This window comes from Phyllobates terribilis, unplaced genomic scaffold (assembly GCF_046119375.1).
Source record: "Phyllobates terribilis strain yellow unplaced genomic scaffold, ASM4611937v1 Scaffold_11__3_contigs__length_659146591, whole genome shotgun sequence".
NCBI lineage: Eukaryota > Metazoa > Chordata > Amphibia > Anura > Dendrobatidae > Phyllobates > Phyllobates terribilis.
This window is the reverse complement of record NW_027362771.1, coordinates 427528113-427540857: the sequence shown is the minus strand read 5'-3', so window position 1 is coordinate 427540857 and position 12745 is coordinate 427528113. Positions and strand designations below refer to the sequence as shown.

Below are 12745 nucleotides of genomic sequence, written 5' to 3'. Positions count from 1 at the left end.
CTCCTCTGATCAGCAAAATGTTTATTTATATAAAACATATAAAAGATAAAATAAAGTGATAGGTACCCTTTAAGGCCATTTTACATACATTTTCGCAAGGTCTAGAGATTTAGACTAGCAGTACTACGAAGATACTAGTTTAGTTATTGAGGGACAATAAGTTCGGTCTGGCGCGACATCAAATGTGCTTCACGCTGCATTGGTGACTTAGCATCTATAGCGCTTCTTTTGATTATCCAGCCTGGTGCAGTCAGGCAAAAGACTGTTCTCCTGCTCCCATTCATTGGCTGCAGACCTCGGTCATGGCCAATGGGCCATTCACAGTGACGTGTGAATCGATTCGCACCAACTCTTTAATTATAGTTATAGGGGAGAAGTAGTAATGTTCTTTAGTATCCGCACTGATGTTGCTGAGGTCAGATGACTTTAAAGTGCAGAAATGATAATACTAAATGTGTTTTTTCTACCAAAAACCTAAATACATATTTTTCTGCAATAAAAAACTGGAATATTTTAAAGGCTAGGGTCTCTTGAAAGGCCGAATGGCTGTCTGCTTAGACTTCAGCTTTATAAGTTGAATCGAATGCACGGATATACCGTAATTGCTTTTATTTTTTTACAACCCTGAATGATACTTAACATGATGTGTGCATGGATCTAAATGGAAAAAGTACAATGATTCGTCGCCATGTGGATTCACTTCCTCTCAAATTTTTGTTTTAGAGCATTGACAAGGGGTAGAGATGATCTCTACAGCAGCCTGCTGTAGTTTTGATAAAATCAATGATCTATCATTAGGAGATTATCACTAGAGGACTAGTAAATGTGCTGCCTGGTAGTCCTCCATATTCATGAGCTCTGTATAACCCTTCCGCGACCACTAATTGGCAGCTTCCTGCCTATGCAGAGTCCTCATAGAAAGCTGACAATCTGTGGGGTTGGAGTTATACAGAGCTCGGTATTCGACTGGGAGATCTGCAGCAGATAAAACAGTGACTTTATCAAAAATACATCACTAAGCGTAGTAAGGAATATATCGCTGGAATTCGGGCATCTGTCCCTATAACATGGTGCTTTCAGCTTGGGAAGCAAAAACTTGGAGCCAGATTCCCTTTAATATGATATTTTGGTGGTTGCTTTTTAAATAGATAGATACTTCTTATCCAGATGTGATCTTCTTAGGGTGCTTTCATAATGCGTTTTGGCACTCGTTTGGTGGTCCTGTCGGGGCTTACGTCCGAATCCCTCGCAAAACAGGGCCATAGACAATAATAGTACCGAGAGCGTGAACGTGTGTTTTTTCATGCATCATTTTCGGGCGTGTACGCCTACTGGAGATGGACACCCAGATGCAGGCTACACTGTAACCGATTGATTTTTTATGGTGGTCAAAGAATGACTACAAGCTGAACAGACAGTATGGAAATTAATATAATAAAAAAATGTATTGGGTTTGTCCACTACTTAGACAACCCCTTCTCATTCCTCATGTTTGACCCTGTTAAAATAAAAACACTTATACTCACTTCCCGTGCCGGCGCCTTTACAGCGAATCTAACATCAAGAGGAACTCGGAGGGAAGCCGCAGCCCTGACTTCCTGTTGATGTCCAATATGTCCGAAGGCAGGGACTGCCGGCACTGAATGGGCGCAGGGCTCACGTGACGTAACAATCTCTCGTGAGCCCCGGGAACGCGAGTGCCGACACCGCTGGAAGGGCCATGAGTGTTTTTATTTTAACGGGGCCAAATATGAGTAATGAGAAGGGATTGTCCTAGTAGTGGACAACCCTTTTATATTATTATTATTATTTATTATTATACCGCCATTTATTCCATGGCGCTTTACATGTTTATATTACACTTACAGTGGGTACGGAAAGTATTCAGACCCCTTTAAATTTTTCACTCTTTGTTTCATTGCAGCCATTTGGTAAATTCTAAAAAGTTCATTTTTTTTTCTAATTAAAGTACACTCTTCACCCCATCTTCACTGAAAAAAAACAAATGTAGAAATTTTTGCAAATTTATTAAAAAAGAAAATCTGAAATATCACATGGTCATAAGTATTCAGACCCTTTGCTCAGTATTGAGTAGAAGCACCCTTTTGAGCTAGTACAGCCATGAGTCTTCTTGGGAATGATGCAACAAGTTTTTCACACCTGGATTTGGGGATCCTCTGCCATTCTTCCTTGCAGATCCTCTCCAGTTCCGTCAGGTTGGATGGTGAACGTTGGTCATTTTCAGGTCTCTCCAGAGATGCTCAATTGGGTTCAGGTCAGGGCTGTGGCTGGGCCAGTCAAGAATGGTCACAGAGTTGTTCTGAAGCCACTCCTTTGTTATTTTAGCTGTGTGCCTAGGGTCATTGTCTTGTTGGAAGGTGAACTTTTGGCCAAGTCTGAGGTCCAGAGCACTCTGGAAGAGGTTTTCATCCAGGATATCTCTTTACTTGGCCGCATTCATGTTTCCTTCAATTGCAACCAGTCGTCCTGTCCCTGCAGCTGAAAAATACCCCCATAGCATGATGCTGCCACCACCATGTTTCATTGTTGGCATTGTATTGGGCAGGTGATGAGCAGTGCCTGGTTTTCTCCACACATACCACTTAGAATTATCACCAAAAAATTCTATCTTTGTCTCATCAGACCAGAGAATCTTGTTTCTCATAGTTTGGGAGTCCTTCATGTGTTTTTGAGCAAACTCTATGCGGGCTTTCATATGTCTTGCACTGAGGAGAGGCTTCCATTGGGCCACTCTGCCATAAAGGCCTGACTGGTGGAGGACTGCTCAGTGATAGTTGACTTTGTGGAACTTTCTCCCATCTCCCTACTGCATCTCTGGATCTCAGCCACAGTGATCTTGGGGTTCTTCTTTACCTCTCTCACCAAGGCTCTTCTCCCATGATTGCTCAGTTTGGCTGGATGGCCAGGTCTAGGAAGACTTCTGGTGGTCCCAAACTTCTTCCATTTAAGGATTATGGAGGCCACTGTGCTCTTAGGAACCTTGAGTAATGTAGAAATTCTTTTGTAACCTTGGCCAGATCTGTGCCTTGCCACAATTCTGTCTCTGAGCTCCTTGGGCAGTTCCTTTGAGCTCATGATTGTCATTTGGTCTGACATGCACTCTGAGCTGTGGGGTCTTATATAGACAGGTGTGTGCCTTTCCAAATCAAGTCCTATCAGTTTAATTAAACACAGCTGGACTCCAATGAAGGAGTAGAACCATCTCAAGGAGGATCACAAGGAAATGGACAGCATGTGACTTAAATATGAGTGTCTGAGCAAAGGGTCTGAATACTTATGACCATGTGATATTTCAGTTTTTCTTTTTTAATAAATTTGCAAAAATGTCTACATTTCTGGGGGGGTTTCAGTCAAGATGGGGTGCAGAGTGTGCTTTAATGAGAAAAAAATGAACTTTTTAGAATTTACCAAATGGCTGCAATGAAACAAAGAGTGAAAAATTTAAAGGGGTCTAAATACTTTCTATACCCACTGTGTGTGTCTATGTGTGTGTGTGTGTATATATATATATATATATATATATATATATATATATATACATATATATATACACAGTACAGACCAAAAGTTTGGACACACCTTCTCATTTACAGATTTTTCTGTATTTTCATAACTATGAAAATTGTACATTCACACTGAAGGCATCAAAACTATGAATTAACACATGTGGAATTATATAGTTAACAAAAGAGTGTGAAAGAACTGAAAATATGTCTTATATTCTAGGTTCTTCAAAATAGCCACCTTTTGCTTGGATGACTGCTTTGCACACTCTTGGCATTCTCTTGATGAGCTTCAAGAGGTAGTCACCGGAAATGGTTTTCACTTCACAGGTGTGCCCTGTCAGGTTTAATAAGTGGGATTTCTTGCCTTATAAATGGGGTTGGGACCATCAGTTGTGTTGTGCAGAAGTCTGGTGGATACACAGCTGATAGTCCTACTGAATAGATTGTTAGAATTGGTATTATGGCAAGAAAAAAGCAGCTAAGTAAAGAAAAACGAGTGGCCATCATTACTTTAAGAAATGAAGGTCAGTCAGTCCGAAAAATTGGGCAAACTTTGAAAGTGTCCCCAAGTGCAGTTACAAAAACCATCAAGCGCTACAAAGAAACTGGCTCACATGAGGACCGCCCCAGGAAAGGAAGACCAAGAGTCACCTCTGCTTCTGAGGATAAGTTTATCCGATTCACCAGCCTCAGAAGTCGCAGGTTAACAGCAGCTCAGATTACTGACCAGGTCAATGCCATACAGAGTTCTAGCAGCAGACACATCTCTTCAACAACTGTTAAGAGGAGACTTTGTGCAGGCCTTCATGGTAAAATAGCTGCTAGGAAACCACTGCTAAGGACAGGCAACAAGCAGAAGAGACTTGTTTGGGCTAAAGAACACAAGGAATGGACATTAGACCAGTGGAAATCTGTGCTTTGGTCTGATGAGTCCAAATTTGAGATCTTTGGTTCCAACCACCGTGTCTTTGTGCGACGCAGAAAAGGTGAACGGATGGACTCTACATGCCTGGTTCCCACCGTGAAGCATGGAGGAGGAGGTGTGATGGTGTGGGGGTGCTTTGCTGGTGACACTGTTGGGGATTTATTCAAAATTGAAGGCATACTGAACCAACATGGCTACCACAGCATCTTGCAGCGGCATGCTATTCCATCCGGTTTGCGTTTAGTTGGACCATCATTTATTTTTCAACAGGACAATGACCCCAAACACACCTCCAGGCTGTGTAAGGGCTTTTTGACCAAGAAGGAGAGTGATGGGGTGCTGCGCCAGATGACCTGGACTCCACAGTCACCAGACCTGAACCCAATCGAGATGGTTTGGGGTGAGCTGGACCGCAGAGTGAAGGCAAAAGGGCCAACAAGTGCTAAGCATCTCTGGGAACTCCTTCAAGATTGTTGGAAGACCATTTCCGGTGACTACTTCTTGAAGCTTATCAAGAGAATGCCAAGAGTGTGCAAAGCAGTCATCAAAGCAAAAGGTGGCTACTTTGAAGAACCTAGAATATAAGACATATTTTCAGTTGTTTCACACTTTTTTGTTAAGTATATAATTCCACATGTGTTAATTCATAGTTTTGATGCCTTCAGTGTGAATGTATAATTTTCATAGTCATGAAAATACAGAAAAATCTTTAAATGAGAAGGTGTGTCCAAACTTTTGGTCTGTACTGTATATATATATATGTTATATATATATAGAGAGAGCGAGAGAGAGAAAAAGAGAGAAAGAAAACAAACTGCGGGTACTATAGTAGTAGAGGTACAGCTCACCTGCACCTGTGGACAAATATAGCATCGCTTTTGGAAGAATCAGCAGATCCTTTTTTCTAATCCTGGAAAACCTATTTTAAGCAAATGCATTATGTTAACAATTCGATGACCTTCCTATATGTGAAGCCACTCCTTGGCTGTTCTTTCCCTCTAAATACTGAGACTCCAGACTCCATTGCTTAGCATAACATCAGTCCTGCTGCAGTTCGTCTCTTTTGTGTAGAGCCTGTTTGGCTGCTCATTCCTCTCATCCCTAATGCCATGGCTTTTTATATGGACCTCTGTTTTCCTTCCTAATGTAAACTTCTGGAAAGTTTGTGGTGTTAACTTGCTTGTTTTTTGTCGTGTACACATTCCTGATAATGCTGTTGTACCTGAGAAGTGAATGTTGCTTTTTTTTGGTGTAGAGACTTCACTGTTTTTATCTCCGATCCACAGGTGCTTTCAGAGACTTCCTCTAAATCTGGTGGGTACCGGCTCTTCACTTCCTATGCCAGGCAGCCATCGGACATGAAGCAAAGTGGTTTAGGTATGTTGGATTTCTTAGTCCGTTTTCTATGGGGCGGGGGTTTTTGTTGCTTGTTTTGTTTTTTGGGGGGGTTTTATTGTCACAAATGCAAACATTTTAGAGAAAAAATGTATGTATTAGATTTTAGATTATTAAGGCGTTTTTAACATGATAATCAATCCATCTTAAGTAAAAGATCTTGGAAAAACAATTAATTTTTCATATACAATTAATTTCTAAAAATGCATAATTTTTCTGTTTCAGGCTTACCTATGTAGCCTGATCACTGGTCTTATTTGCCTCTATCCACGTATTTCATCATTGACCGGCTTCTCCTGCTCTGGCTGATGAAGCACACGTGATGGCTGTAGTTGTGTGGTGACGACATAAGGGCGAACATAACCCTCCACTAGCAAACAGCGGCTGTCAGACCTGGGGCCTAGCAAGCCCAGTGTACCGCCGTCCGTTCTATGCAGCTATTTACCTGCACTATGGCTGAGAGATTGCGAGTACAAGCCAGGAGTCGCAGTTAGGCTGTGTGCACACGTTGCAGATTTGGTGCCTTTTTGTCGTGTTGTTTTCTCTGCGGATTTGTGACAAAACCTGATGCGAGCAAAGTGAATGAGAAACCTGAAGTGTCATGCACACGTTGAGTATTTATGACTTGCAGATTTGGTGCAAAAAATAATCTTCAGCATGTCAATTCTCTGTCTGTTTTTACCTGCTTTTTTCACCATTGACTTCACGCATATCAGTCAAAACAAATTCCTAGAGATGCAGAAATTTCTGCACACAAAATACTCAACGTGTGCTCATAGCCTTACGGTAGAAGTGATCACTGCACTTTCCCAGTCATAGAGCACTGATCACAACGGTACACTGCACATGTTCGGCCCCAATTCTGACAGCCTGCTATGAGAAAGCCGCTGTCTGCCTGGGCCAACGTGCAGGGTTATTTTCTAGGTAAGCCTGGAATAAAAAAATGATGCATTTTTGGACGTGAATTGTATTTGAAAAGTGTTTTGTTCTTCCAAGATCTTTTACGTAGAACAGATTTATAGTTACACCCCTTTAAGTGCAAACATTGAAAATGAAAATATGGTACCACTATCTTGTGGACAGTCTCTACTAGTTTATCTATTCTCACAAATAGTCTCCTCACTGTTGAGTAGTTGTAGATTTTATAATATGTTAACTCTCTTACTGCCAAGGACATAAGCAAAATACCATGACTTTGAAAGCTTGCCACAGCAAGAATATTAGGGTAGAGTCCATAATCTTAGTTTTTTAAAAATAACAGACTCACTGTTCACAATACTTGGAATGCAGCACTCTTTTGAGGTCATTAAGTTGTACTTGGTTCAGAATCTGTGTAAGCTGGAGGTAAGAGTGAAAAAGTTGCAATTGAGATCAAGAAAAAATATCCCAACCTGTTACGGTCATCACTCATTACAACCTGCAGTGACTCCAGTGGGTAATTCAAAAACTTTACTTTTTATATCACCCCTCCTATAAGTCACAAAAAAAAACATTTACTCTCGAATTGTTACATATAGGAGGGACGAGTTTTATTTTTTTTCCTAAGAGCTAGCAAAAGAAGCATATACTACATTGTGGACAATTTTACGCAATTCATGAATGGAATGTTTAAGGACTTCTGGATTAAAGATATATATAAGTGGTTTTTATTAACTTTGCAATCTTTGTACTTTCATTTTTAGTAGATTTTGTGCATCTGATGGCCTGCAGGGGTCTTATTGTTAAGTACACATGTGATGAGAAATTGTATGAACTTTTTCACAATGTTCCAGGTGTCTGCTTTCAGAAAATGTGTTGAAATTAGGTCATAATTTTGGTTCTTTTACTTTATAATTCAGGTTTTATATATATATATATATATATTTTTTTTTTTTTTTTTTCATTATATTGTTTGGTCTGCTACGATTTTGCATTTTTAGGTGGTGTTTAATAATTGTTTGTTAAAACTATGAAAATGTCCTGGAAGTGAAAGAGTTTAAGGCTATGTGCCCATGATGCAGAAATGCTGCATATTTTTTCCGCTTCTCCCTGGCAGGAAAAACACATGCGGATTTTACATGCGTTTTTCCCGCCAGGTAGAAGCGTTTGTCAAGCTTTTTTGCATGCATTTCTGCATGCGGGTTATCAAGCGCTTTTCCAAGCGATTTTAGCATCACTTGGAAAAGTGCTTGACAGCTTGGTCACACTATATAAATCCATGCAACCGGCATGGATTTATATAGTGTGATCAAGACATAGTTTAAAAAGAATAAGAATGGTAAAAAATAAAGATTATACTTACCTTCCGATGGCCCCCGGTCTCCTTCTCCGCTCCGTCAGGTATGTTGAGCTTCTCGCGGTTGTGTAAAAGGACCTGCCATGACGTCATTGAGACACGTGACAGGCCACGCGACCGCGACGTCAGCGGTCACTTGACCTGTCACATGACTGAATTACATCATGTCAGGTCCTCACATCACTGCGAGCCGCCCAACACACCGGGCGCAGCGGAGAAGGAGACCGGGGGCCATCGGAAGGTAAGTATAATCTTTATTTTTTATTTTAAATTATATTTTTTACAGGTACTTCTGGTGGTACCCAGCTCTGGAGGAGAGTCTCATCTTCTCCAGACCTGGGTACCATCCGCACATTGAATCGCTTCATATCCGCGTGTGCACATGTAGTGATGCGGATATCAAGCGTTTCAATGCAAGTCAATGGCGGCAATTACACTGCGTGTCCACAAAATTAATGGACATGCTGCTTATTTTTCCGCAATGATAATCCGCAGCGGAAATTTCCGCAGCATGTGCACAGCACATGCAGATTATCATTGGGGACCATGGGGCACGTATTACCAAGCGTTTTTAAGCGTTTTCGCAGCGGAAATTCCGTGGCAAAAACGCATAGTGGGCACTCAGCCTAAGGCTGTGTGCCCACTATGCGTTTTTCAAGCGTTTTTGCCGCGGAATTTCCACAGCGAAAATGCTTAAAAAAACACTTGGTAACACGTGCCCCATGGTCCCCAATGATAATGCGTTTTTCCTGCCAGGGAGAAGCGGAAAAAATATGCAGCATTTCTGCATCGTGGGCACATAGCCTAAAGGTGTTATTCGGTCAATTGAAAAGTACTTTAACTGTTTCTGTAGGCAGGAGATGAGAAACTTACCCATAGGTACTTTTTTCAGTTTACATCAGTGGTCTACCCCATCGTATGGTCATGAGACTAGATTAAGGCTGCACCTTTTGCATCGGTGTAACGTTACATCTGCTGACCACATGATGTACCCTCTTTTTAGACCAGTTTTTTTCTTAAAGTATTGCATTTGCTGCACATGTTGACTTAATCCTTCTAAGTTGGTTTCCAAACTCCTTCCACTCACCAGCTATGTGTAACACCTCATCTTCTCACCACCAATTACCTTAATGATGGAAAGGTGAAAGCTTCACATACAGTGTGGATGTGCCAGATGAGACTGCATTCAACTCGGCAAGGGTCTAGATCAGTGTTCCCCTATTCCAGTCCTCAAGGCCCACCAACAGATCATGTTTCCAGGATTTCCTTAGTATTGCACAGGTAATGTAATTATTGCCTGTGCTGGTGATGTAATTATTACAATTCAATACTAAGGAAATCCTGAAAACATGGCCTGTTGGTGGGCCTTGAAGACTGGAGTTGGGGAACCCTAGTCTAGATGACATGCGTGGGAGGGAGCTGGGCTTTCAGGAAGACAAACCATGTAATCCGCTGACCTTATGTCATGCCAATGTAGGAACAGTTACAGAGCAGACCATCAAGGCAAAGTTGAAGAGACATCTGTGAAGACATGTGGGTCAGTGGGTGCTTAAGAGTCAACCTTCAGACTAGTATGAAAAATAGTCTGTCTCCTGGCCTACTGAAAATATACCTCTGGCATAATTAAGATTAAATCTGTGTCGTCACAACATCTATTTGTAAATTGCTCCGATTCTGCCCATAAGAACATTTATATCTTTTTATTTGACCAAACAACTCCTTTAAGCACTTATATAGCCTAATATTTAAATACTTTACCAATGACCATTGAGTTGTAGATTGTTTGCCGTTCTTAAAAATAAATGTATTTCCATTATTTTGGTGAGCCATATTTTTATGGCTTTTGTGAGGTCGTGCTCTCTTTGTGATATTTTTATCATCAGTCATGGGATGATGTTATATTACCACCTGAAGATGGAGATTAGCACTTGTAGTTTATTGCACAGAGGCAGAATATACACAAGAGTCTAATGAAGAATTCAGCCAACAATTTAATTGTCCTGGTATTTAGCATCAAATTTTTCCAATATACTTTATCAAGAATTACTAGAAAAGTAGTGTAGGATAGGGAAAGGGTTCTTCAAACTGGGACTTTCTGTAAGAAATATGTTATTATAATGGTTTTGTTCAACACTCTGGTAAGTAATTTACTTTGAATTTTTCTTGAACTTGATGCTTTTTATGTTATATATGGACATTATGTACAATAGAATATAATTTTTAATACCATAATTCATTTTTTTTAGCATTTTTCTGTTGCATATGTGTCTGTTTTATCTTTACAGCAGATGAGAAATAACTCTTTTAAATTGATGTTGAAACCGCGCAGTAGAACATGAATAACTTGGGCTAAATATATCTACTTTACCCTGTTAATGTAACTTGACACATTTAGCACCCTCTAGTTCATAATTTCTAATAAGTCTATTCTTTTTAAGATTAAAGTGTGCATTTCATCCCAATGCACTAAATATCCTAAAACATTCTTTGGAGTGTTATATCTTTTGTAAAGATATTTCTTCACTAATGAAGAAAAAAACTAATTTATCTCAACATCTACTACAACTCCAGACAGATGAAAAACTGAGTAATATAGGCATGACTTATTTTATAGCTATCAAATTATAATGTCCATTATTGTTATAGAACCATCATATTCATGGTAAGTAGTAAACATAAAACATCACAGCCGGGTATTCGTCTTGCAATATACACTGACAGTGCGCTCTGTTGCTACTGAACAGAACCGTCGAGAGACAGCACTGTCATAGTGCAGATCTCACAGTGACAAGAATCTACTGACAACCGATGCCTGCTCAGTACAGCAGCGACTAGCTCAGCCCCTGAAATGAAGGTCACTGATGACATTTTGTTTCATGGAGGGGGCAGAGGCTGTAGCAGTGACAGTAGCCTCTGCCCCCTTATGACACTTCGTTTCAGTATCCAGCATACACTGGGGATTCTCATATGAAGCGTCATCACAAAGGAAGTAGTAAAAAAAATAAAGTAATTATAGAGTATTGTTAGGGAAGGATAGGGACTTTTTAATGAAAGTATATTAGTAAATAGATTAGAATATGACATTATATAGATAGAGATTTAAAATGAATTTGTGTTTCAGACCACCCCTTTAATAAGGCAGTGAACTGTTAAGGTATGTGCACACTACACACAACGTACTTTTCAGGCCTGTTGGCTTTGAAACTGGCCTGAAAAAGAGGCGAGAAAAAACTCAAAAGACTGAACATATGCATTTATGTATAAACACGACTTGCTGCACACATGTTCAGTATTCTCAGATTTTTTTTGTAACCGCTTCAGGTTTACAAAGACACCAAGCGGTTAAAAAAATAAAGTAAGCTGACCGTTCTTCCAGCGTCTTTCACTCTGAAGACGTTTTATACTTTACAATACAAGGCATCCTATATGGCGTATATCACAGAAGGCCCAAAACGAAGTAAAAACGTTTGATAGGACGAAACGAACAAAAAAAACAAGAAAAGACACTAAAGTAAGAAAGAAAAAAAAGACACCGGTGTTCCTTGTAGGAAATCTCTTGGAAAACTCCGCAAGTTCTCCCGTCTGGAAGATCTTGGAACATCTGTCTTGTGCACATATGATTAGGAGGAGCTGAGGTGAAAACTGAAATTCCCACTGTTATGCAGAGCTAACACACTATCTTTATGTTCTGTGTGGGCTTGCTTGGTGTATATCATGTCCTGGTGGCCATCTGTATGTTTTCCCATGTAATTTGCCAGTAACAATGTTCCATTGCTTTATACTTGTGTTTTGTATGGTATACCTTATGGTGTCTCGCTGGGGCAGTATTGTTTCTTCGTTTTCTTGAGTAAGGGCTGCTTCATTTATTCATTTATTTTTATATAAATAGATTTAGAGATAACCAGCAATATTCCGTACATATTTGACTCCCTTGCTTTTGCTTTCATAATGTCATTGTTGGCTTTTTGTGTGTGTTTTGTGTCTGGTATGGACAAGCAGTGATTTATTATGATGCACTTATTGTAATGTACAGAATGTTATATGTCATTGATTCTGGAAATCTGTGTTTTGGATGCATTATTTTTTTTATCTTCTCAACACATTTAAATGTTTTGTGATAAACCCTTTAAAGAGAGTCTGTCACCCCAAAACGCTAATTACACCACCTATACAGGTATGTAGGGGACTTGGTTCTATAAAAATGATACCTATTGTATAAATTTTAGCAGTTTAGCTGCCATAAAAGTAACTATTTATATTGTTTGCAAATGAGGAGGCTCTGGTGCTGATTGAGGGGGTGTAACCGTGCACTGAGCCCTTGATCACGCGAAGGGTGCAGAAAATCCAGAAATAATTCTTCATGGCAAGTAAACCACTTAAATCGGTAGTACGGGAATGATTTTTTTTTAGATGCTAAGTTCCCTACATACCGGTATAAATGGTTTACTTAATGTTTTGAAGTGACAGACTCACTTTAAGTTATACCTATTATTGTTTTGCTGTTTCAAGACCGTGTTCACATGATGCATTCCAAATGCGATTTTTGCTGTGATTTTCAGAAAACGCAGTAATATCGGTGCTTTTCTTATGTGTTTTCATAAAATCACAGCAAGAAAAATGCAT

General features: G+C 39.9%; 1 protein-coding gene across 16 annotated transcripts in view; it reads left to right on the top strand.

The window, feature by feature from the left end:
- Positions 1-12745, top strand: part of PPIP5K1 (diphosphoinositol pentakisphosphate kinase 1) — a 204372-nt gene that overhangs the window by 133833 nt on the left and 57794 nt on the right. For all 16 annotated transcript variants that reach the window (XR_012251298.1, XM_073653167.1, XM_073653162.1 and 13 more), the window contains one exon: positions 5739-5829. Coding sequence is in view for 15 of the 16 variants with exons in the window: in XM_073653167.1 (XP_073509268.1) it covers positions 5739-5829 (91 nt within the window). In the remaining variant the exon portion in view is untranslated. The remainder of the gene's footprint in view (positions 1-5738; positions 5830-12745) is intronic.